Source organism: Protopterus annectens, chromosome 6.part0 (assembly GCF_019279795.1).
Source record: "Protopterus annectens isolate FY-2018-M chromosome 6.part0, PAN1.0, whole genome shotgun sequence".
Lineage (NCBI taxonomy): Eukaryota > Metazoa > Chordata > Ceratodontiformes > Protopteridae > Protopterus > Protopterus annectens.
The window spans coordinates 218,045,897-218,072,003 of NC_056737.1; the positions used below are offsets into that span (position 1 = coordinate 218,045,897).

The 26,107-nt window shown below is 43.1% G+C and overlaps 1 protein-coding gene across 1 annotated transcript in view; it reads right to left on the reverse strand.

Moving 5' to 3' along the window:
- Window positions 1-26,107, reverse strand: part of LOC122803803 (mediator of RNA polymerase II transcription subunit 6-like) — a 215,148-nt gene that overhangs the window by 54,622 nt on the left and 134,419 nt on the right. The window contains exon 4 of the mRNA XM_044073488.1: window positions 10,168-10,195. Within this exon, the coding sequence (XP_043929423.1) occupies window positions 10,168-10,195 (28 nt within the window). The remainder of the gene's footprint in view (window positions 1-10,167; window positions 10,196-26,107) is intronic.

Sequence of the window (26,107 nt, forward strand, 5' to 3'; positions counted from 1 at the left end):
CATTACTCAAGTCCCAATACCCTAGCCCAAAAGTTCCTAGAATTCATAAACTCAAATGCTATGGAACAACTAGTCACCTCTCCCACAAGAGGGGAAAACATATTAGACCTGATCATCACAAACATGGGGACAAAATGCTCCATACCTGAAGTATACCCCTCATTGGTAAGATCGGACCATAAATTAATCTCCCTGGAAATCCACATCCCGCTCCCACCCCCAGCACAGAAGACCACAGTGAAGAACTTCTCAAAAGCTGACTTCACACTTCATAAGACTGAAGTGGAATCCTTCAAGGCTCCCGGGCCAGTGGAAACCACAGCCCACTCTACTGAATCCTTTATAAATGCATGGAAACCACAGCCCACTCTGCTGAATCCTTTATAAACGCATTCTATGGATACCTACAGGAATGCATGGATCATGCAATCCCAAATAAAACCAAGACCCATTCCCCCAAAGGCAGGTGTCCTGTCTGGTGGACCCCAGCCATTAATAAGCTATACAACAGAAGGAGGAAGCTACATGACAGAGCAAAATCCATAAAAGGGAAGGCATCTCTGATCAGTACTAGCAAAAAACTACGATCACTCATAAAATCATCCAAGGCCAGCTTTGAGAGAAAAATTGCACAAGACACTAAAGATAATCACAAGGCTTTCTTTAATGATGTTAGAAACCTGAGTGGAAACTCCCAGATATGCTCAGAGTTAGTCCAAAATGACAAAAAATACAATGAACCCACAGACATTGCCAACATACTAGCAGACAGGTTCAGTGCAAATTTTTCTTCCCCCCTCCACCCCAAAGGGACAAATATCTATCCCAGCAGAGTGTTGCCTCCCTGACATCTCAGATGCCCAGGTGAGAGCCGCCCTCTCCAAAGCTAAAAACACAGCATCAATGGGACCAGACAGTGTCCCAGGTTGCATGCTAGATGAGCTCCAAGAAGAGCTAAACCCACACATAAGGCAGCTGTTTAATCTCAGCCTTACTACAGGATATGTACCCAAAGAATGGCGTACAGCAACAGTGGTCCCACTCCACAAAGGAGGTGCTTCTACGGACCCTGGAAACTACTGCCCCAAAAGCTTGACGAGCCTGGTCTGCAAAGCTATGGAGAGGATCATTATGGAACTCATTAACAAAGACATTGGGGACCTACAGACACTGGATCCTACCCAATTCGGCTTTGTTAAGGGCAGATCCTGCCTCTTGAACCTGGTTGACTTCTTTGAAACAGTCACCAAGGCCGTTGACGAGGGTAAGGTAGTTCACGCAGCCTACCTTGACCTTGCAAAAGCCTTCGACACAATACCCCACTCGGGCATCATAGACAAGCTCTCCAGCTTAAATATAAACCCCTATGTCATAAGATGGGTTGCAAACTGGCTCAATGACAGAACCCACAAGGTCAGAACTGCTAGAGCCATGTCAGACTCTAAACCAGTAACAAGTGGTGTCCCACAGGGCTCAGACCTGGGACCTCTGTTGTTCGGTATTTATTTTTCTGAGGTACAGGCTAACATGGGAGGATTGTGGCTGATCAAGTTCGCAGATGACTGCAAACTGGGCGCCATAATTGATTCTCCAGCGGACACAAGCATCCTTCAAAAGGGTCTCATAGAAACGGAAAACTGGTGCCAGAGCCATGGCCTTAAACTAAAAGCCAAAAAGTGTATAGTCATACCCTTTGGGAAAAACAAAGTGCCCACAAATTACCACATAGGTGGTAATCCATTAAGTACAGAAGAAGTAATTAGGGACCTAGGGAACCAAGTTGACAGTAACCTCTCGTTTGACACTCACATTGCCAAAGTGGTTAGAAAGACCTTCTATATTGCCCACCTTATCATGAAGGGATTCACATCTAGATCAGGAGAGGTCATTGTGCCCCTTTACTCTTCTCTCATCAGGCCCATAATTGAGTACAATGCCCCATTTGGGATGTACCTTACCAGACACCTGCAGCAATTGGAAAGACCCCAAAAGTACCTCACCAAGAGGTTCAAGGGACTCAAACATATGCCATATGCTGCCTGGCTAAAGAAACTCCAGCTCTACTCAGTAGCATACTGCCTACTCAGAGGCGATCTATGCCTGATGTACAAGGCCATGTCCAACTCAGAATTAATGGACATGCTCCACCTCAGAAAATCCAAATCCACCAGAGCTACGCGAGCGAGAGATTTGAACCTCAGCACAGAAATAAATAGGACATGCTGGAGGGACAGATTCATAACCCAGAGGCTCCCTTCACTCTGGAATAAAATCCCAGTCCATGTTAGGCAGAGCCCCTCACTGACTCTCTTCAAGAGAAATCTTGACGAGTGGATGGGAGATAGTACAGTTTTGTACCTACCATAAATGTAGATGTCCGATAGATATGCAACTGCAGTCCTGACATATGGGTTGTCCTGCCTCAGGCAGCCCTTCGGTCGGCCGGATTCCAAAGTCTGGGTCCGGCGTCGGCCGATGTCGCCTACTCCCCGACGTCAGAGCGGATGGGGTATAAAGGCATCCGCCGACGCCATCTTCTTCAGTGTTTCTTGCCCCAGATGCCAGGTGCCCTCCAAAGAAGGCTAAATTTGGTGAATGGATAAAAAATTCCAGACATGCACAACAGTAATAAACAGATACACCATAACAGATATCCCCAGCTAATAGAGGAAAGGGGGAAAGGACCCAAAAGGAAAATTGCAGAGGGGTAGGAGGGAGAAACCAGACTGCAGTTGCATATCTATCGGACATCTACATTTATGGTAGGTACAAAACTGTACTATGTCCTTCAAGAATGCAACTGCAGTCCTGACATATGGGTTGAATACCATAGCCAAGCTGGGGGTGGTAGGATCCAAGAAAGGGATGGTGTAGCTAAAATGCCCTGCAGGACTGCCGAAGCAAAGCCTGCTCGGGATCTAGAGTATAAAGGCAGGTTGTAGTGTTTGGTAAATGTATGCACGGAGCTCCATGTATCAGCCTCTAGAATGTCCTTTGTAGCCACTCCTCTTATAAAGGCTGTGGATGTGGCTATAGCTCTGGTGGAGTGTGGCCTAATATTGGCTGGCACACCTTTTCCATGGAAAGAGTAACAGAATCTGATGCAGTGCCCAATCCATTTTGAAATTGTTTGTTTGGAGATTGCCTTTCCTTGCACTCCAGCAGCATAGGCTACAAATAGTTGGTCAGACTTTCTGGTGGTCTTTGTTCTGTCCAAGTAGTAGCGTAATTGTGTATGTCCAAAGTGTGCAGCAGTTTTCCCCCCTTATTTTGAGGATTGGGAAAGAAAGTAGGCAGGTGAATTGCTTGATTTAGAGACACCCTGGATATCACTTCTGGCATGAAGGATTGGTTCTTAGAGAAACTCTGTCCTGATGAAAAATGATAAAGGGAGGTACTGCCATGAGGGCCTGTATCTCCGAGACTCTTCCTGCTGAGGTAACTGCCAACAGGAAAACCATTTTCCAGGGGAGAAATTGCAATTCTGAAGATGCTGCTGGTTCAAAAGGAGGAAGAGTTAATTTTTCCAAGATGAAATTGAGGTCCCATGCAGGTACTGGTGGTTTTCTGGGAGGTTTGATATTCTTTATCCCTCTTAGAAACTGTCTTAGCAAGGGATGCGAAAACACAGGTGGGTCACAGTTGTATTTTGCTGAGATTGCTGAAGCATGAACTTTTATGGAAGAATATGAGAGGCCGCTATGAAACATTTCTGCCAAGTATTCTAATATCTGTGGTATGCTCATTACTGATGCATCCTGACCCTTGTTGGCATTCCAGATGATGAATCTCTTCCACTTGGCTGAATAGGTTTTTCTGGTGGAAGGTCTGCGTGCTTCCAGCAAGATTTCTTGTACTTTTTCGGAAAGAGAGATATGGGTGAAAGTTATGGAACCCTCCAAGCTGTCAGCTGTAATGTTTGCAGGTTTTGATGAACAGTCTTGTAATTGCGCTGAGTTAGAAGCAGAGGCCATTGAGGCAAGGGCCACGGTTTGGTGTGAGTTATGCTCAGTAGCAATGGCTACCAGTGCTGCCTTGGCCAGTCTGGAGCTATCAAAATTCCTTTTGGTTGTTCTGCTTTGATCTTCAATAACACCTTGGTCAGTAATGGTAGAGGAGGGAATGCATAAATTGTTAGGGAATTCCAGCTGAAGGAGAGAGCATCCGTTCTCCAGGCTAGAGGATGGTGCGTCCTTGAACAGAACTTCTCCAGGTGATGACTGAGGTGAGAAGCAAAGAGATCTATGCCTGGTCTTCCCCATGCACTTGTTATTTGTGAGAAAATGTGTGGATGCAGCATCCATTCGTGCGGATCCAAGAAATTTCTGCTCAGCCTGTCCGCCAGAACATTGTCCTTGCCTGGAACAAACTGGGATTGCAAGTGGATGTTCAGTTTCAGAGACTTTTCCCAAAGAGTCATTGTTGGTCTGCAGAGGGGGTAAGAGTGAGTGCCTCCCTGCTTGTTTATATACCACATGACAGTGGTGTTGTCTGTCCTTATTAGCAGATGGCCTTGTTGAAGGTATTTTCCGAAGGCCTCAATTGCATGTATCACTGCCAACATCTCTTTTTGATTTATGTGCAGATGCATTTCCCGGGGAGTCCATTGCCCTTGAATGCATCTGCCCTCCATGTGCCCCCATCCATGATCTGAGGCGTCTGTTGTAATGGTTTGACTTGCTAGAGGTTTGTTGAAAGACATGCCTTTGTTTAAATGACTTGCTTGAGCCCACCACAAAAATTCCTTTGCAGGCATGGAATGAGTGGTATCACGTACGCTTCTAGATTGTGGCTGTGTTGAGACCATAAGCTTTTTAGGTACCATTGTAGCTTTCTCATGTGTAGTCTTGCCAGAGGTACCAGAAGAATGCAAGATGCCATGAACCCCAGGGCCTGCATGATTTTCCTTGCGGTCAGCTGGGTGAGCTTTGCTAGGCTTTTGAAGTAATCTGGTAAATGTTCTTGTTTCTCCTCTGTGAGGAAAGCCATTTGTGATTGTGTGTCCAATTTGGCTCCTAGAGAAATAATCTGTTGGGATGGCAGTAGTCTTGATTTTTGAATGTTGACTGTGTATCCCAAAGCCTGTAGTAATTGAATGACATAGTCCAAGTTTCTTATCAAGGTTTGTTTGCTGTCTGCTTGTATAAGGCAGTCGTCCAGGTAAGGACATATTTGAATCCCCTGGAGCCTGCAATGTGCAACTACTGATGCCAGGCATTTTGTGAATACTCTGGGCGCAGTAGATAAGCCAAACGGCAATGCTGAGAATTGATAATGCTCTGACCCTGCAAGAAATCTGAGGTATCTTCTGCAACTGTGTCTGATTGGGACATGCAGGTATGCCTCCTTGAGGTCCAGAGTAACCAGCCAAGACCCCTTGCCCAGCATGGGAAGGAGTTGCTGTAAAGTCAGCATTTTGAATTTTGGCACAATGAGAAAAGTGTTTAGAGCGGACAAGTCCACTATACGTCTCCAACTTTTTTCTTTTCTTGGAACAAGGAACAGTCTTGAATAGAATCCCTGGCCTTGTTCCTGCTGTTGGCACTCTTTCCACAGCTCTCATGTTTGCTAACTCCATTATCTGTTGTAGTGCCTCTGTTTTTGATTTGGAGGTAGATTTGGCATTCCTCTTTGACTGGTAAAGTGTGGAAGTGAAACCTGTAACCTTGATCTATGGTCTGTAAAATCCACTTGTCTTTGTTATGTAGTGCCAGTTCTTTGAAAATAAGGTTAACTTTCCGCCTAGAGGAGCTGCTATTTGTTCCCTGGTAGGCGGATTTAGGTTAAGTCACTGTGGTTGTGCTGATGTAGTGGCAGTGGTTGTGTCTGTGCCTCTGTTGTTACCTTGCCACTGTCGCCTCTGTAGGCACCTCCTCTGGATTGGTTTCTGCCTCTGGAACGCCTATTCCTGCCCCTTTGAAATTTTGTGGAGTCAGGAAAGGACCAATTTTTGGCAGGCCAGTTCCTGCTAAACCTTGGGGTTGAACCTGCAAGAAATCTTTAACCGCTTGAACAGATTTTGCCTTTTCTTCCATTTTCTTCATAACCTGCTGGGCAGGTGTACCAAACAAACTTGTCTTATCCATAGGAGCATCTAGCAACTTAGCTTTAACATGATCCGCAAAGCTTGCTCCTTTAGCCATGCATGCCTTCTTATCACTGTGCCAGTCATGGCTGATCTAAATGAAGCCTCCAGTGCATCATAGCCACATTTTAATGAATGGTTGCTAACCTGTTGTATGTTATTTACCATTTCTAATACATATTTCTTATCAAGAGATTCATCAGTGGTTAGTTTTTAGTTAACTGATCAAGCATAAACTCTTGGTATTGTATCATGTGAAACTGACAGTTTAAAGCTCTAGCTGAGAGAGTAGATGAAGTGTAGACCTTTTTACCCCATCTGTCTAATGACCTTGCTTCCCTTTCAGAAGGAATAGGGTTTTAGCTATGGTCGCTACTGCCTTGGGACCCTGGGATATAGTTTCGGGTCTGCAAGTGGTGCATTGCAAAGGTGGTGCTGTGTATCTGGCTCCCTGGACAATCTGGCTGGTTTGGCAGGGGCTGGGGTAAAGAATCTGGAGCGGAGCAGACATCATTGAAAGCATCATCCACCACAGAGAGAACAGGAGGTATAGCTAAGGGCCTGTGCTGTGGGAGGTGCAGAAAGGTCCTAAGTCTTTTCTGGAGTCTGAAAATCCTGTTGCTGCCATTGGAACTGCTCTCATGGCATGTAATGTTTCCCAAAGGAGAATTCTTCTGGTGGGGAAGCAGCTGGAATGGATTCTTCAGCATCAGAATCTTCAAAATTGGAGAAAGGAGCCTCTGGCTGGTCAGTTATGTCTGATTCCACAGCAGAATCATCAGAGGACACTGGCTCAGGGGGCTCTGCCCTAGGTCTCTTCTCTGGGGGCTGCGAGGCCCTGTCTGGGTGAGATTGAGATCCTCTAATTAATGAAATTAAATCTTCTGCCAAAGTAAGCATTTGAGAACTAGCAGAGGGCCTGGTTGTGGGGGTTTTAACAGGCACCGCCTTAGTAGTCTTGGCTGCTTTAGCCCTGGCGAAGGCCTTAATGGACATGGCTGTTTGAGGCCTAGCAGCACCACGTGCTGGGGTAGAGACATCCAAGGGAATGGTGTCTGATAAGTCAGTGGCAACCACCGTAGTGGATAAAATTTCTGAGGCCGATTCAAGAGTGGTAGCAGGGGCCTCAGTTGTAGAGATAGGTTCAGCTGTACTTTGATCAGTTTTCTCGGTTTCGGCCGAAACCGAGACACTCGCGGTTTGCTTAACCATGGTTTCGGCCGAAACCGCGGACCGCGAGTGTCGGTCTTTATCTTTGTGTTTTTTGGCAGATTGGGTAGTCGGAGGATCCGACGGCATAATGTACGCAAAATCAGAACCGAAAAACTGTTCTGTAAACTCCGACCGACGCCTAAGCGCTCGGTTGAAAGAAGCACAGGCCGAACAGGCTGCTACGTCGTGGGCTGGGCCTAAACAAGGCAGACAATAAGAGAGGAAATCTTTATGAGGTATTTGTTTCCCACAGGTTAAACAATTATTAACTTTTTCTGACATCGGCTGAGGCAAGAAAGAGTCCCCAACGGGGTACTTAGCTTTAGAAGTCTTCGAAGTAGTATTCGGTAGAAGTAATCTCTGGATCCGACCGACCGGCACTTGCGAACAGCTTCTGCTTCGGGCGCCACGCGGCAAGAAAGACTGAGGGAAATGGCGTTGGCTGATGCTTTTATACCCGAAGACCAACAGAGATGACGTCGGGTGAAGTGCGACATCAGCCGAAGCCGGACCCGGACTTTGGAATCCGGCCGACTGAAGGGCTGCCTGACGACAGGACAACCCAGTTGTTATGACTGCAGATGCATCCATGAAGGACATCCTATATGCATACATTAAATATATACATATATGTAATGTGCGAGAGAGTGTGTGTGAGTGAGTGTGACAGAGAAAGTGTGTGTGTGTAAGCAAATGGATTTGTGCATATACAAGTGTCTATTAAAGCAAAAGTAAAATCTAAAATGTAGGAACAGATGCACATGCCATTGGAAAGACACTGACTGCGACACATCATCAAAAGTCAAGACCTTGTAGAAAGAATATTCTTCAAACAGAGACAACATACATGCAGATACAGTATGTATATATGCAGGTGACTATCAAAGGAAAACTAAAATCCAAAATGTAGGAATACATATGGAGAATATTCTCCATACAGAGACTGTATGCAAAAACAGGCATATTTTGCAATGTGCAACATTCTTCGATTATTCTAGCCAAAGTGGTTTGTCAAATAAATCAGAATACACTGTCAGAAATCAAATGTTACCATCTTCTCAGAAAGCTATGAATCATATCTAAACTGTTAATTAGCAAGTCAAAGCAGAAGTCTTCAAGAATTATTTTCTGTGACATTTGGCAGTTTTCATTACTTTTCTTGGCCTTTTATCTTAACATCCACTAGTGTTCAAACAATCTCCTCCACACTTAGTCCCTCAATCAATTTCAGTTCTCTAATATCTCATCTGCACTTGTCAGCAAATTACTTAAATTCCCTTTCACTGGAAGCTCTGTCTCAAGTTATCTATACCTGCTTTCTGCTTTTCATTAATTGAAACTATTGCATTCCTAATATCCAAAAATACCCCCTTACATGCTGTGGTAATGACAATGCTGTGGAAATCAGGTCCAATGATTCTTCTATTTAAACTAAATAAAGCATCAATAGCAGAGGGCTTCTGTCTCATCTGTGCATTTCAAGCCATGATGATGGCAGCATATCTCACACTGCTAGTATGGATTTTATATAGGACATACAGTCATGACGTCCACTTGGCTTGTCATATGTGCTATTTTAAATAACACAAACACTGGTTTCATTAACAGTGCAGTCTTTCTGGCCTTGAAAAAGTTTCTTGACAGTATCGGCAAACACTTGTTATTTAACTATCTTTCTTAAATGGGTTTGCACACAACATATGCAGCTGGGTTTACGGGCTAACAAGATAACAGGTTGTGTCGAAACTTATAAATTCTTCTTTCCTGAGTTCAGTGCCCACTTGTGTTTTTTTGGGGAGCTGTAATGGAACTTGTGTTTTTCCCTTCCATATTAATACATTTTTCCACATATTTAAGGCTCTGAAAATCCTGTAAAAGCTGATGCTTATATACTTCCCCAGGCCATCCTTCAACCTGAAATGAATACAGTAGCTTCTTTAGGTAGATTTCATAAATCTCAACTAGATTAAACTACAGCCCATTACTATTAAAACAAAATCTATACTGTTCTGTAGCTAGCAGAGGACAATCCCCTATATCCCAAATAGTCAATAATAATGCTGAAGTACAGTTTCAGTTTTTCCACAATCTTGATGTCCGAATACAACTCTCATGGTCCTTTTCACAGCAAGAAAAGGTAATTTCCAAAAGTGCTGCCCAAAGCTAAAAACTATTATAAATACAAGCTATCTTCAAACCCCAGAAGCAAACATTGCTACTCGTAAAAAAATGTCACAGTCATTAACAAATCACCTGCAGCCAAGTTTTACAGCATCAAGTGGCCAGCTCCGATGCAGTGTACAGTATGTGGTGGTCCACGTTTTCCTATCCAGAAGATGCTGATGCTTAAAGCAGCTGGTCCAAGTGACTCTTCCCCTGACGGATTACCACCTATAGTCAGTGCTGTTTCCATGACTCATTCATTTTCAGGTGCATTCAGTTGGCAGATTGCTCAGATGGGAGGTTTGAACCATCCAATACCATCCAATACCCTCCATCTTTCAGAAGTACACACTCAGCAATTCTTTTTTAAATAATTTAGGGAGGAGTGTCATACAGACATGGGGAAAGCCTGCAAACTGCATACAGAGAGTTACCAACAGCCAAGATTAAACCCTGGATGGACATTGTGAGGCAAAGATCTTCATCATTAAACCACCATGCTCTCTGTAAACATATGTGAGACAACAGTACTGGAATATGAACTGTCCTAGACGAGCAGACAAAACTTAAATGGATGGATTAGACTTGCTGAACATTTTCTGTGGAGATGTTCTTGCTAACATTTTACCATTCAGTATGTCGGGCAAAATCATTCATTACGGAAAATCATGTAGTAAAGACACAAGAACTCTCATTTAGCAACATACCTGGTATAGGTCTCTCTCCCACTTTTTGCTGTATAAAAGCAAAAAAAAAAAAAATTAGAAACTGAAAACAGAATGGTGATGTCAAGACTGTTCTTCTCATACTAACAAGATAGACCACGTCTCCAACATGCAATACCAAATTCTAATTAACCAGATGCATGAAGTGATATAGTTCACTATGAAAACTGCATTACCTATATTATGTGCGCGCGCGTGCACACACACACACACACACACACACACACACACACACACGCACACACACATTATATATGTATATAATGAGGAGATATATAGTATTTGTCTACTGAGATAAAGCCATGCATGCATAAAACAAAAGATATATGATAAATACAAACCCAGAGCTATATGAAGCACCAAAATTAAAATGTATACAAATTAAATATGAACTGGTGGAATGCACTTGATTACAAAACATACAGACCAAATAAATAGCTAGCAAACAGGATAATCTTAATATGCAGAATAAACAAAACAGTCATGCTTTATATGTCAAGCTACTAAAACTGAATACTGGGACTACAAATGCCTGCACTGGTGAAAACTAGCATACTCTTCTGCATGGTGCCCTGTCTCATGCAATCCTTGCTTGTGGGGGCAACACTGCTTCTAAATATACCACCCCCAATTCAAAGACACAAATTACACACCCCATTTTTTGCAAACTTAATCGCTGCAATTTTAATAACAACTCTCGTAGATATATAAGTGCAAATCAAGTTTTTTTTTTCTTATCACAGTTCAGAACTATACACAGTTTCCACCAAAGACATTTATGTTAACTGACATTGCAAGAGTGCTAATACTATGTATACTGAAAAAAAGACACTGCTCTGCCAAGTAAACCAAAACTGAGATTAAGTGAAATCCTTCAGGTAGGATCTTGAGTGCATTTTGCACCCAATTATCTTCTTAAAACGTCCTAAAATTTTCATTATGAACTGTAGTACACAAACTGGCATATAATTACATATACAACATTAGCAAATTCAGTGTTGCAGACAGCTTTGTTATCATGATATGGCAACATTCCCAGCTTTCATCTGTGGGCTATCTGACCTCTGCTAACAAGGCTGGAGAAACTCATCCAAAATGTATGTGGACTAAGTCTTCATTAGATCAGAATTAAAAAAAAAATCACTGATTTCACCACCCAAGTCAGCATTTCTGTTATTGCAAATAAGGTGATGCCTACATTCTGTACACTGACTGCACAGCCATGTAAATCAGAACTGAGATGCAGGAAAACTGTGGTACAATGGCATTCTTGGCTGTGTTTTACACTCAAGTATCTTAGTAGAACAGTTTGCTTTTTTATTGTGAACTGCCTTAAGGAAAATAATATAACTGCTCTTATATGCAGTTAGAAAATTCAATGTTTTACTTTTCTCTCCACATTCTGGCACTATACCCAGTTCCCACACAAAAGCTATTTCGCCTCTGCTCTCAGTGCTGGAACAAACTAATGTCCAGAATATGTGCATGCAAAGCCCTTATTTGACCCCCCCCCCCCCCCCAGCAACAATTGTATTCCAGCATATCAACAATACTTCTATCACTGCTTACATGGAAAGCACTAACCTGACAATGACTGTGTGCTATCATGGAAATAAGAAGTGAAGAACTGAGATGCAATAACATCTTGAGGGAAGAATAACATTTTGATTACATACCCAAGTAATTTCAAACTTCCATTACACTTTCACTGTAAAGTGCCTTAAAGGAACTGACATACTGCCTTTTTACATACCAGTGGTTCAGAGGAATATTTCTGTCAGTGTGGCACTTTCCACCTAGGTGCCTTTAGACCTCTGCTCCCAAAGCTGGATAAAGCTAATGTCTAGAATACATGTGTATTAAAATTAAAGTACACCAGATATATAAACATTGATTTCTCCAGCCAATGCAACTCTCTTCTTACTGAGTACAAGTTGATGCTTATTGTGACAAACTGAAATGCTGCCAGCCCAGCTAGCTGGTATTTTGTAAATAATTCTATGTCATCTGTGGATATTGATATGATTTATACAGAACTATATGTTATGTGTATATTAAGCCACCTGTACAAAAGTGTGTGCTGAACAGGGTTTGTACAGTACTGAGCTTCAAGGATGTGTCCACAGTGTACCCTACTGGAAAAGAACAGAAATGTATATAAACTATATACCTGTGCAAATGTATGTTTTAATATTAGAAACGGGAACATACAGAGTTAATCTGCAAAACTTCAAGAAAATAAGTTGAAATTAAATTATTTTACGATTGTTATAAAAGTTAGTTTCAATGTGGCAAGGAGACAGGATGTCTACAAGTAGAGTTCCTTCTGCATTGTTTTGTAAATGTTTTTATTGCTTTACGACTTCCAAGATCTGAGAGAGATGCATTTCTCACACAGAGATGTTAAATCCCATTAGTTTCTGGTTTAGCCTAGGAACTGAAGGCAGGTCACAACAAGTGATGTCACCCAGGCTAACCCAGAAGTAAAACGTGATATTAATTTAAGAACTCTCTGAGAGAGAGACTATGCATTTTGTATTGGACCTAGCAAGAACATCCACTCATCAGCACTACATCTGCACTTGCTGTAAGTAAGATTAGGGCATAGTATCTCTTTTAGATATAGATAGGAATATAGTAAAGATTAGTTTAGATGTTTTCTGTATTATTTGAGACTGTCCTGCAGTGTTGTTTTAAAATATTTCCTGTGATTCTGAACTCTGTAGTTACTGTGTTGAGTATTGTCTTGTTCTTTGAATATTTATTATTAAATATATTCAAACCTACCTTTGTGGCTGATATTTGAGAGACATATTTAAGCTCTTACAGTATTTGCATATGTATTTGTTGACACTGTTCAGGCCACTCCTAATAGCTTGGTGCTTAGTCAAAAACTACCATTTGGATAACAGTAACATTACACAGTAGGATTGTTCATCCTTTGTAAGAGCCTTATAGTAGCTCATAAGTAGGGGTTGGTGTCAGTGAAAACTACCTTCTAGTCTGTGCAGAATGAGGCACAGCTAGTAAACCTGTGCCAGCCTTCCCCAGGTGTGTGTGTGTTTGTATACAAATCAAATCTCAAAGTGTGTGTGTGTCAGCTACTTAGGCAGGGACAAGAAGCACTGGTTGGACAGAGAGGGTTGCTGGAGGTCTTGGCTTGACCCCTCAGCTGAGATCCTAACCCTATAACTGTGCTAGCGGGGAGTCTTATTGGGGTCTGGAGAAAGACAGAGAAACCAGCCTCAGACAGACTGATCTCTGTGTGTTCTTAAGGGAAATTGCACTTCACTGTCTATGTATTTGTCATGCTCCCATTATGTATGTCTCTGACTGTTGCCAGTGGCGAGGATTGAGGCTGCATATGGACACTGTGCAGTGATGTAAATCAGAACTGAGAAGTGGTCAAATCCCTAGGGTCATAATAGAATTCTAGAGTGTATTTTATACCCAAGCATCTTATAAGAATCCCCATACAGCCTCATATAAACAGCTAACAAATCCAGGGTTTCACAGGGCTTTTGCTATCACAGTACGGCATTATACCCAGCTTCCACCTGAGCCACTTGACCCCTGCTCACAAGGTTTGATGAAGCTAATATCTAGAATACATTTCCAATAGGACTATTTGAGGCAAAAAAAAAAAAAATTTTTTTTGATTTCGCTGTAAAGGCAACATTTCTGTAACTAGAGATAGGGTGATGCCTGCACTCTGAATACTAACAAAAAGAGTGTGCTTTCATATAATCAGAAGTGAGATGCGGTAAAATCCTTGGGAGCTAAATGGCATTACACAGCATGTTTTATAACCAGGTAGTCTAATAGAATTCCATGAATGTTCCACTGTGAACTGCTTGGGAAACTGATATATAGCCTGCTATTTACAAGTTAGCAAATCCAGTGATTCAGATGGCTTCTGCCATCATAATCTGGCATATCAAAATTCTACCTGTAAGCTAGCTGATCTGAGAACACAATTTCAGGTGAAAGTAATGTCGTGAATATACATGCACTATGTCCTCATTATAACAAAGGTAAAAGCTCTATACATCTCGATTCATCTTTTTCATTTCTAACTTGTCATGGCTACAACATCCTATTTCATGTAGCTTAAGTGGTACAGTCAAATTCAAAGCACAGATACAATGAAATTCCTGAGAGAAGAGCAAGATGGCAGTGCCTTGTGTGGCAGCGGCCTCTCCAACTCCCATTGTACATTTTTATGTTTTGTCTTGAATTTTCGTGGATTGTTGATCTTTTGGTTCGTTTGGTCTGGTTGGGTGTACAGTTGATTACGGCACTGGTGTCCTCACTGAATTTTTTTTCTTTGTTTTGGAAACGTTGAACATATGAAGTTTGGGCCTTCAGTGGCAAGTGGCTGGATGCAGAAGCGAATGCAGTAGCCTTTGTCTGCCAACTGTGATTTAAAGAGATCAGATTTGTTTTTTTGCTGGGTCTGTGGATTACCAGGCTGGATTTAGGATGCTGCCAATGGTGTTGGAGATGGAACTGGTGATGGTGATGGTATGGATAGTGAAGTTTGAGGAAAACTGTTTAATTGGTTGTGACCATTCGGGCCTGCAAGTAGTGGCGGTTGTGAGGTCTGTGGAAACTGGACTGGATTTTGGACACTGCTGATGGTGTCGGAAATAGAAGTGGTGGTGATGACAGTGTGGATGGTGAAGATGAAAGTTCGTTTAACTGGTTGTCAACATTTGGGCCTGCAGGTAGCAGCGGTTGTGAGGGTCTGTGGTTTCGGAAGGAAGGACTGGGACTTGGATGTTGCTGGTGATGGAGTGGGAGACAGAGGCGATGTAGAGGAGTGACTGAGGAGTCCATGAAATTGTGCTGTTTTGAAGCTTCTGTGCCTTAGGTTGGCTCGTTCACTGTTGTTGTATAAGAGTATTTTTTGTTTCTGTGCTTCTGTTTGTGCATGAGCTTGGAGGAACAAAATTTCATTCAGCTGTATACTTGTGTATGGCTGAATGACAAAGTTACATTTGACTTGAGTAGCAGTCATAGCTGGCCACAATGCTGATACCGGCTTAAAGTTTATAACAAAACCTTAAAGTCTGAGACTCAGCCTTTCATACACATGCAGCAAACGTTTGGTCTTGTATGTCTTTACTGTCACAACCATTCTGCATTATACTCATTTTACACTGCGGGTGTTCTGCTGAACTTCAGCTCAGTATGCAAATTACAGTAATGGCTTAAGTTACTTTTCTTATCGAGTTATCAACAGATTAGGAGACAAATCCTGCAAATTTTACCAGAAAATTTATTTTTTTCTTGGTGCCATAGAGTACAGCATCTAAACATACTGTAAAATTTAGTGTAGAGCTGCAATGAAGCTTCCAAATATAGAACAGTAATCTTATGTATTTTCCATTGGAGAATATGCTGTAGTTAGTTTGAAAGCTTCATAATGGTGACTGAAAAATGACCTTTAATATACGAGCAGCACATCAAGTGTTTCAGTGGTGCTCACAGCCACAGTCTAACACTTTGCATTATAATCCATTCCATGGTCTAGAATACTTCTTAAATGAGCTTACCACTATGCCAACATCTTGACCAGAAAATATTTTTTCCATTTGTCACATGTTGTAGATAACATGCCAAAGATTAGTGCAACTAAAGTTTGATCAAATTTGATATAGTGTTCCACTGAAACACAAAGGTAATGCAGCAATCTTTGGTGCCTACTCTAGCTGAACTCACAGTGGTTACTGTCTGAAAGACCTGTGATAAATTCTCAAAGGGGAAATGGGACATGGCCATATAGATTGATACATATTACATATGAACTATACCAAAGTACAGTTGTGTACACTTACCATAAATGTAGATGTTCGAGTGTATTCACTGTTGCAGTCATTACATTTGGGGTAATCCTGCTGGCAGGTTGCCCTCAGTCGGCCTGAATTCCAAAGTCCTGGGTCCTGCAACGGTTGCTGTCGCCTCTTCCCTGACGTCAGGTCGTCAGGGGTATAAAAGATGCAGCCGACGCAATTTTCTTCAGTTTTTCTTTCCCCAGATGTCAGGTGCCCTCTAAAGGGTAGTCACAATTTATATATATATATATATATATATATATATATATATATATATATATATATATATATATATATATATATATATACACATATATAAAAAAAAAACATACATGCACCAATATAAACTTTACCTTCATCTACAAGCAAATACACCACATAGGTTGTATAGATCATAGAAGGAAAGATAAGTTCCAGCAGAGATAAGGGGGATGGTGGGTGGGTAACCTGGACTGCAACAGTGAATACTCTCGAACATCTACATTTATGGCAAGTGTACACAACTGTACTATGTTCTTCGTGTTTCACTGTTGCAGTCATTACATTTGGGTAGAGTCCCAAAGCTATGGTTGGGAGGCTGGAGCTAAACAGCATTAGGAGCGGCTATGAAGCCCAGCAGAACTGCAGTGGCAAAGCCTGCCCTGGATTTAGAGTAAAGTGGCAGATGATAATGCTTTGTAAAGGTGTGCATTGAACTCCAAGTAGCAGCCTCTAAAATATCTTTAGTTGGAACTCCTCTGAAAAAGGCTGCTGAAGTGGCTGCAGCTCTGGTTGAATGTGGCCTAATGCCCTTAGGCACTGGCTTGCCATGTTGTGAATAGCAGAAGCGAATGCAGTGGCCTATCCACTTTGAAATAGTCTGCTTGGAGATGGCCTTTCCTTGTGATCCTGCAGCATATGCCACTAGTAATTGCTCTGACTTCCTGAAGGCTTTAGTTTTGTCCAAGTGGAATCTAAGCAGTCTGTGTACGTCCAAAGAATGCAGAATTCTCTCCCCCCTGTTCTGTGGATTTGGATAAAAAGTTGGCATATGAATAGTTTGGTTAAGGGCCACACTGGACACCACCTTAGGCATAAATGTTGGGTTTGTCCTCAGAGAGATCCTATCTGGATAAAAAATTATAAATGGTTCTACAGCCATGAGTGCCTGTAGCTCTGACACTCGTCTTGCCAAAGTTATTGCTAGGAGCAGAGCTGTTTACCAGGATAAAAACTTTATATCAGCAGTAGCAGCTGGCTCAAATAGAGGTAAGGTGAGTTTTTCCAAGACATAATTGAGGTCCTATGCAGGTAATGGTGATCTCCTTGGAGGCCTTAAATTTTTGGATCCTCTGAGGTACTGCCTTAATAAAGGAAGAGAAAAGATTGGTGGCTCTGTATTGTAATGAGCCGAAATGGCAGAGGCATGAATTTTAATTGAAGAAAAAGATAGGCCTTTGTCCAGCATCTCAGTTAAATATTGCAAAATCTGAAGAATATTTGGTACAGCTGTATCAGTTCCTTGTGCCTGGTTCCAAGCACAAAATCTCTTCCATTTTCCAGCATAACATTTCTTAGTACTAGGCCTTCTGGCTTCCAGAATGTCATCCATCACAGCTTTACTGAGAGGTGTGCTTTGTATGGCTACATAATCCACCATGCTGCCAGGTTTAGAGTCATGAGTTGGCTGTGTAGGATCCAATTTTGTTGGGACAGTAGATGAGGCATTTGAGGTAAGGTCCAGGCTGGGCATTGAGACAAGTTCCTTAAGATCGGATACCAGTACTGGCGGGGCCAGTCTGGGGCAATCAGTATCATTTTTGATTTCTCCTGTTTGACCTTCAGGAGTACCTTGGGGAGGGGAGGCAGTGGAGGAAAGGCATATACAGATAGGTTTTTCCAGTTGAAAGATAAGGCGTCCACCTTCCATGCTTGCCTGTGATAAATCCTTGTGCAGAATCATTTTAGTTGATAGTTGTGAAAGGAAGCAGACAGATCTATGTACGGGCATCCCCATTTCCTTGTTATGCTGAAGACATGTGGATCCAGCTGCCACTCGTGGGGATCCAGGAGGTTTTTGCTTAGTTCATCTGCCAGAGTATTTTCCTTTCCTGGCAGGAATTGTGCAAGCAGGTGAACTTGGTAAGTCAATGCTGTGTCCCACAAAGCCATGGCTAGTCTGCAAAGGGGGTAAGAATGTGTGCCCCCCCTGCTTGTTTATATACCACATGACTGTGGTGTTGTCTGTTTTTATCAGTAGTTGTCCCGGATGAAGTAGGTCCTTGAAGGCTGTCAGGGCATTTTGAACAGCTAGCATCTCTTTTTGATTGACATGTAGATGCATTTGGTTTGTGGACCAGGTGTCCTGAATGCATCTTCCTGCCATGTGGGCCCCCCAGGCATAATCTGATGCATCCGTTGTTAGGTTCTGCCTGGCTGGGGGTAAAGTGAACGGCTGTCCCTTGTTTTGGTGACAAACCTTCGCCCACCATCAAAACTCCTGTTGCAGGCACGGAATTAGAGTAATCATTGTTTCCAGGCTGTGGCAATGTTGTGCCCAGACACTTTTTAGGTACCAATGAAGTTTCCCCATATGCAGTCTTGCATATGGAATTAGTATGATGCAGGATTCCATGAAGTCCAAAGCCTGCAGAATTTTTCTTGTAGACAACTGGGCCTTTGTTGCCAATGTTTTGAAGTAGGTAGTCAGTTGCCTTTGTTTGTCTGGCGTGAGATACGCCATCTGGGCAGTTGTATTTAAGCTTGCACCCAGGAATATTATCTCGAGAGGGTGCTAGTTTTGATTTCTTTTCAATGACTGTGTACCCTAGGCATGTTAAAAGTCTTTTCACAAATGCCAGATGCTGTATTAGAATGTCCTTGTTCTCTGATTGAAGTAGGCAGTCATCCAAGTAAGGATATATTTGTATTCCTCTTTGTCTGCAGAAAGCAATTACTGGTGCCAGGCACTTTGTAAAGACCCTGGGCACAGAAGATAAGCCAAAGGGCAGTGCAGAGAATTGGTAATGCATTGAGCCAGCCTTGAATCTGAGGTATCTTCTGCATGATTGCCTGATTGGGACATGCAGGTATGCCTCTTTTAGGTCTAACGTCAAGAGCCAAGCTTCTTTGCCCAGCATGGGCAGGAGCTGCTGTAGGGTTAACATTTAGAATTTTAGAATATCCAGGAATGTGTTTAGAATAGATAGGTCCAGTATTGGTCTCCAAGCTTTGTCCTTTCTCGGTACCAAGAACAGTCCTGAGTAAAATCCTTGTCCCTGCTCTTGCTGTGGTACTTGTTGAATAGCCCCCATGTCCATGAGGGATGAGACTTGTTTTTGTGCCTCTGCCCATTGATGTTTTGGCAGATCTGGCCAACCATTTGCCTTTGGCAGGGTATGGAAGTGAAACTTGTAGCCTTGTTACACAATGTTTAGAACCCACTTGTCTTGGGTTATAATGTGCCAGTTTTGAGAAAAAAGTGCTATTTTTCCCCCTAAGGGTGCTGCCTTGAGATAAGTGCTCAGTGCAGGCAGGGGGAAGTCATTGAAACTGTTTCCTGTATGGTTGTGATTTGTCTTCTCCACTTTTGGAGGTGGAAGCACCCCATTGCTTTGACCTGTATGAACCTTGCACCTGGGATCTGCCTCTAGGGCATCTGGATCTGCCCCTTTGAGGTCTGTCTGACACTGGAAAGGACCAATTCTTTGTAGGCCAGTGTCTACTAAACCTGTGGCTGTAGTTGTAAAAAAATCTTTGACAGTTTGCATAGATTTAGATTTGTCCTCCATTTTCTTTAACACCTCTTCTGCCTTAACACCAAACAAATTATCATGCTGTAAAGGTGCATCTAATAATTTAACTTTGACATGATCAGGCAAACTTTGTTCCTTTAACCAAGCATGTCTCCTAATTACAGAACCCGTAACTGCGGCCCTGCAGGAGGCCTCCAGAGAATCAAAACCACATTGCAAAGTATGCTTTCCAACTTGTTCAGCTGCATGCAATAAATCCTGCATTTCCTTGTTTTCTGCACATTCAGAGTTTAACAACATTTTCTGCTTAAGCAATGTCATGACGTTGCTGATATTTCAGCATATGAAACTGACAGTTTAAGGCCCTTATAGCCAAGGTAGCAGATGTGTAAACCTTTTTTCCCCATCCAGTGCCCTAGAATCTCTGTCAGAGGGGGTAGGGTTTTTTGCAGTGGAAGCCTTAACCCTTTTGAGACGTGAAATAGTCTCTGGGTCTGCAGTAGGGTTTTTGAAAAGGATTTTATGAGAGTCAGGAACCTTGTAAAATCTGTCAGGCTTAACAGGAGCTGGAGGTAAGGAGTCAGGGGTCAGACTAGACTCTGAAAACACATCAACTACAATGTCTAACACAGGTGGAATTGCAAGGGGCCTGTGTTGAAGTAGTAAAAGGAAGTCCCTGAGCCTCTTTTTAGATTCTGAAAAATCTTGGCTCTCCCAGTGGAAATGCTCCCTCATGGTATGCAAGGTTTCCCCAAAAGAATAGTCCTCAGGAGGAGAAGCTGAAGGAATAGATTCTTCAGCATCAGAATCCTCATAGGGAGGAAGTGAATATTCCTGATCAGAAGAGGAAATCAGAAGAAATGGAAACCTGATCTGAAGTTTCATAGTCTGTCTCTTGCCTAGGCCTCTTATCAGGAGGGGGATGGGAACTCCTGATTAAGGTAATCAAGTCTTCGGTCATTTTGAGCATCTGTTTTTTGGGCATGGAGGCCTCTCCATGTGGCTCTTGAGCTTGTTTCTTTATCTTTGAAGGTGCTTTAGTCTTTGAAGTCGGTTTAATGTATAGATGTTTAGGTCTGAATTCACCCTCAGAAGCCGGTGCCTGCTCAGCGGCTTCGGACCCATCTGAGGGAATAGTGTCCAAGGCTCCAATACTTTGAGATTCCAGCGGCATAGCCGACTCCACGTGGGAGTCGGTAGCGGCCTGCTACTCTAAATTAGCGGGTGTCGGGGGCTGTGAAAGCGCCTCACTGAGAACCGGCGAATGGCTTAGGAGAAGCTTCGTCGTCGGTTTTGGGCCTCTGTTGTCTATCCTTTTCTTTGCATTTTTTGTGAACTCCGGTAGTCGGATGGCTATCCGACAACATTTTATAATTAAATCTGCGCCTAAAATAGTTTAAGGCAAAATCCTACTGACGCTTAATAGTGCGTTGGTTAAATCTAGCACAAAACCGACAGGAAACGTCGTGGTCAGGGCCTAGGCAAGGAATACAGTAAGAATGAAAGTCCTTATGCGGTATTTGCTTTCCACAAGAAATACAATTATTAACTTTTTCTGACATCGGTCTGGAGCAAGAAAAAAGTTTCCCCAATGGGGTACTTAGCTTTAATGAAGACTTCGGATCTGAAATTCAAACACGAAAATCTCAGGAGTCGGCCGACTGGCACTTGCGAACTGCTTCTGCTTCGGGCACTGCGCGGCAAGAAAGACTGAAGAAAATGGCATCGGCTGCATCTTTTATACCCCTGACGACCTGATGTCAGGGAAGAGGCAACAGCAACCGACACAGGACTTTGGAATTCAGGCCGACTGAGGGCAACCTGCCAGCAGGATTACCCCAAATGTAATGACTGCAACAGTGAAACACGAAGAATATGTTTCAGAAGTGCCACAGTCTAATATTTTACATTATACTACATTTCCATTAACTGTATTTCTGCTCAGTATGCAGAGTACAATTACAGCCTAGAATATTTTTTACTGGGTTTTACTACACTAGGAATAAAAAGCTGAAATATTTTTCTTCCATTTCCCACAAACAGTAGATAATGCAGCCCAATGATGCTGTACATGGATAAATCCCGGACTGTGGCCGATGTGATCTGAGTTCAAGTAGCAGCTTAGGAGCTTGGTGGTGAGCCAGGGAGGATGGTCACACCTATTTGGAGTATGTGGGAATGTGTTGAGAGGCCCTTTCTAGCTCTGGTGGGGGCCAGAACTTCTAGTGATGTTGGGCTGGTGAGCAATGAAAAGAAATTACATGCCCTTACTACAACCTGGGATGGGAAAGTACAGTTTTGTACCTACCATAAATGTAGATGTTCGAGTGCTCATACAGCTGCAGTCATAACAGATGGGTTATCCTGCCGTCAGGCGGGTCCTCGGTCGGCCGAATTCCAAAGTCTAGGTCCGGCGTCGGTTGTCATCACTTCCTCCCTGACGTCAGTGCGGCAGGGGTATAAAAGAGGCAGCCGACGCCATTTTCTTCAGTTTTTCTTGCCCCAGATGTCAGGTGCCCCCAGAAGGAAGGCAAACATAATGCTATGCAAAAATGCAATGTTGATAAATCAAAAACAGTAGTTGCAAGCAAATACACCATAAAAGAGTACTCCAAAAGGTTATATGAAAAGGGTTTGTCATAAGGCCTGTCCTAAGAGGGGTTGGAGGGAGGGAAACCTGGACTGCAGCTGTATGAGCACTCGAACATCTACATTTATGGTAGGTACAAAACTGTACTATGTTCATCGTGCATACAGCTGCAGTCATAACAGATGGGTAGAATCCCAAAGCTAAGTAAGGGTGGTAGGCACTAAGTGGAACTAGGAGGGGCTAAGATGCCCTGCAGGACTGCTGTGGCAAAGCCCGCTCTAGATTTAGAGTATAGTGGGAGGTGATAGTGCTTGGAGAAAGTGTGCACTGAACTCCAGGTGGCTGCTTCCAAAATATCCTTGGTAGGGATCCCCCTGAGGAAGGCTGCAGAGGTAGCTGTGGCTCTGGTGGAGTGGGATCTGATGCATGCAGGCACAGTTTTTCCATGAAATGAGTAACAAAAGCATATGCAGTGGGCTATCCATTTTGAAACTGTCTGTTTGGAAATAGCCTTTCCTTGAGGACCTGCAGCATAGGACACAGAGTTGCTTAGATTTCCTGAATGGCTTTGTCCTGTCCAAATAATAACGAAGTTGTCTGTGAATGTCCAAGGAATGTAGAAGTATTTCCCCTTTGTTCTGTGGATTAGGATAAAAGGTAGGTAAGTGGATAGTCTGATTCAAAGCTACACTGGATACTACCTTTGGCAGAAAGGTAGGGTTGGTTCGTAAGGAAACTCTGCCCTGATGGAAAATGATGAATGGTTGCACAGCCATGAGGGTCGGTAGCTCCAAAACCCTGCGAGCTGAGGTGATAGCCAGAAGAAAGGCTGTTTTCCATGACAAGTACTGTAACTCTGATGAAGAAGCTGGCTCGAAGGCAGGAAGGGTCAGCTTTTCCTATACGAAATTGAGGTCCCAAGCAGGGACTGGTAGTTTCCTTGGGGGTTTTATATTCTTTGCCCCTCTGAGGAACTGCCTTAAGAGAGGATGAGAGAATAGAGGAGGACCTGTGTTGTATTGTGCCGAAATGGCTGAAGCGTGGATCTTGATGGAGGAGAAGGAAAGCCCATTGTTTAACATCTCAGCTAGGTACTGTAAAATTTGAGGTATATTTATTACCCAAGGATTCTGTCCCTTCTTTTGATTCCAGGCACAAAATCGTTTCCATTTGGCGGAGTAGGCCTTTCTAGTAAAAGGTCTTCTGGCCTCCAAGATGACATCCTGCACCTCCTTGGAGAGGAGAAACTGTTGTAAAATCAAGGAATTCTCCATGCAGCTAGATTTAGAGTTTTGAGATGGCTGTGAAGAGTTTTGTAGTTGTGCTGGGGCAACAGAAGAGGTACTAGAGGTAGGATCCATGGTGGGGAATGTGTCAGGCTCTTCAGGAGCGGATACCAGTGTTGTCTTGGCCAGTCTGGAGCAATGAGAATCATTTTCGTCCTCTCTGCTCTGGCTTTTAATAGAACTTTGGGCAGCAGAGGAAGAGGCGGGAAGTCACAGACTGTCAATGTTGCCCAATTGAAGGAAAGTGCGTCCACTTTCCAGGCCTGTGGATGATAGGTCCTTGAACAAAATTTTTTCAAATGGCAATTTCTGTGAGTAGCAAAGCGATCTATATCTGGCTGTCCCCATGCCCGAGTTATCTTTGTGAAAATTTGAGGATGCAACTTCCATTCGTGTGGATCTGTCATATTTCTGCTTAGGTTGTCTGCCAGTGTGTTTTCCTTCCCTGGCAGGAATTGTGCCTGTAGTTGAATTTTCAATTCCAGTGCTGTGTTCCATAGGGTCATGGCTTGCCTGCACAGGGGCTATGAATGAGTTCCCCCCTGTTTGTTTATGTACCATATCACTGTGGTGTTGTCTGTCCTTATCAATAGCTGGCCTGGATGCAGTAGGTCTTTGAAGGTCATAATAGCCTTTTGCACGGCTAGCATATACTTTTGGTTGATGCAAAGGAGCTTCTCTTTTCGTGCCCATTTTCCCTGAATGCACTGATTTGTCATGTGTGCTCCCCAGGCATACTCTGAGGCGTCTGTTGTGATGATTTGAGTTGCTTGAGGTACACAGAAAGGAAGACCTGTTTTTCTTTGGCAAGCTTGAGCCCACCACATAAATTCCTTTTGAAGGCGTGGAATGAGTGGTATAATTGCTTCCAAGCTGTGGCTGTATTGAGACCATAAGTTTTTTAGGTACCATTGAAGTTTCCTCATATGCAGCTTTGCACATGGGATAAGTAGGATGCAATATGCCATGAATCCCAAAGCCTGCAGGACTTTCCTTGCAGTTAGCCTGGTGTAAGTTGCCATTTTTCTGAAGTATTGAGACAGTTGCCCTTGCTTGTCTGGCGTGAGGTAGGCCATCTGGGTGGTTGTATCCAAGTTGGCACCCAGGAAAATTATTTGTTGAGAGGGTATTAGTTTTGATTTCTTTTTGTTGTCTGTGTATCCCAAGAAGTTCAACAGTTTTATTACAAACGCCAGGTGCTGCAGTAGTATGTCCTTGCTGTCCGCTTGGATCAGGCAGTCGTCCAGATATGGGTAGATTTGTATCCCTTGTAGTCTGCAGAAGGCGATTACTGATGCCAGGCATTTCGTAAACACTCTGGGCGCAGTAGATAAGCCAAAGGGCAATGCAGAGAATTGGTAATGGGTTGAACCTGCAAGAAATCTGAGGTATCTTCTGCAATCTTGTCTCATAGGGACTTGCAGGTATGCCTCCTTGAGGTCCAATGTTACCAGCCAAGACTCCTTGCCCAGCATGGGAAGAAGCTGCTGTAATATGAGCATCTTGAATTTTGGCACCTGTAGATATGTGTTTAGGATGGACAGGCCTAAGATAGGTCTCCAATCTTTGTCTTTCCTTGGTACCAGGAATAGTCTGGAATAAAACCCTTGACCTTGTTCTTTTGCAGGTACCTCTTGAATTGCTTTCATGTCCACGAGAGCTGAAATTTGTTTTTGTGCCTCTGTCCTTTGATTTTCTGGCAGGTTTGGCATGCCTCTCATTTTTGGAAGGGTGTGAAAGTGGAACCTGTAGCCTCTGTCTATAATGTCCAGAATCCATTTGTCTTTTGTAACAATATGCCAATTTTTTTGAGAATAATGTCAGTTTTCTGCCCAAAGGTGTTGCCATTAAAGCTTTGCTTGGCAGGTGTAGGGGGAAGTCATTGTGTCTGCTTTCTAAAAGACTGTGATCTATCTTCTCCACCTCTTGGGATTGGTGCCTGCCACTGTCTGGCTCTGAAAGATCCTTGAGGTTGCCTTCTACCCCTTGGATGCCTGTATCTGCCCCTTTGAGGTCTGTCCGTGGCTGGAAAGGACCAATTTTTTGAAGGCCAGTTTCTGCTGAAACGTGGAGGCTGTACCTGCAGGAACTCTTTCACTGTTTGCATTGATTTCGCTTTTTCCTCCATTTTCTTTAGCACCTCCTCTGCTTTAACACCAAACAACACATCTTTTTGAAGAGGTGCATCTAATAATTTAGCTTTGACATGATCTGGTAAGGTTTGCTCTTTGAGCCAAGCATGCCTATGTATAACAGACCCCGTAACAGCAGCTCTACACGAGGCCTCTAAAGCATCAAAACCACACTGCAAGGTATGTTTACCCACTTGCTCTGCACCATGCAACAAATCCTGCAACTCTTAAATCTGGTTGTTCTGGTTGTGTCATTTTGCTTTTCTGCTGAGATATCAAAAACTGTTGATACTTTAACATATGGAACTGACAGTTTAATGCCCTCATGGTTAAAGTGGCCGAG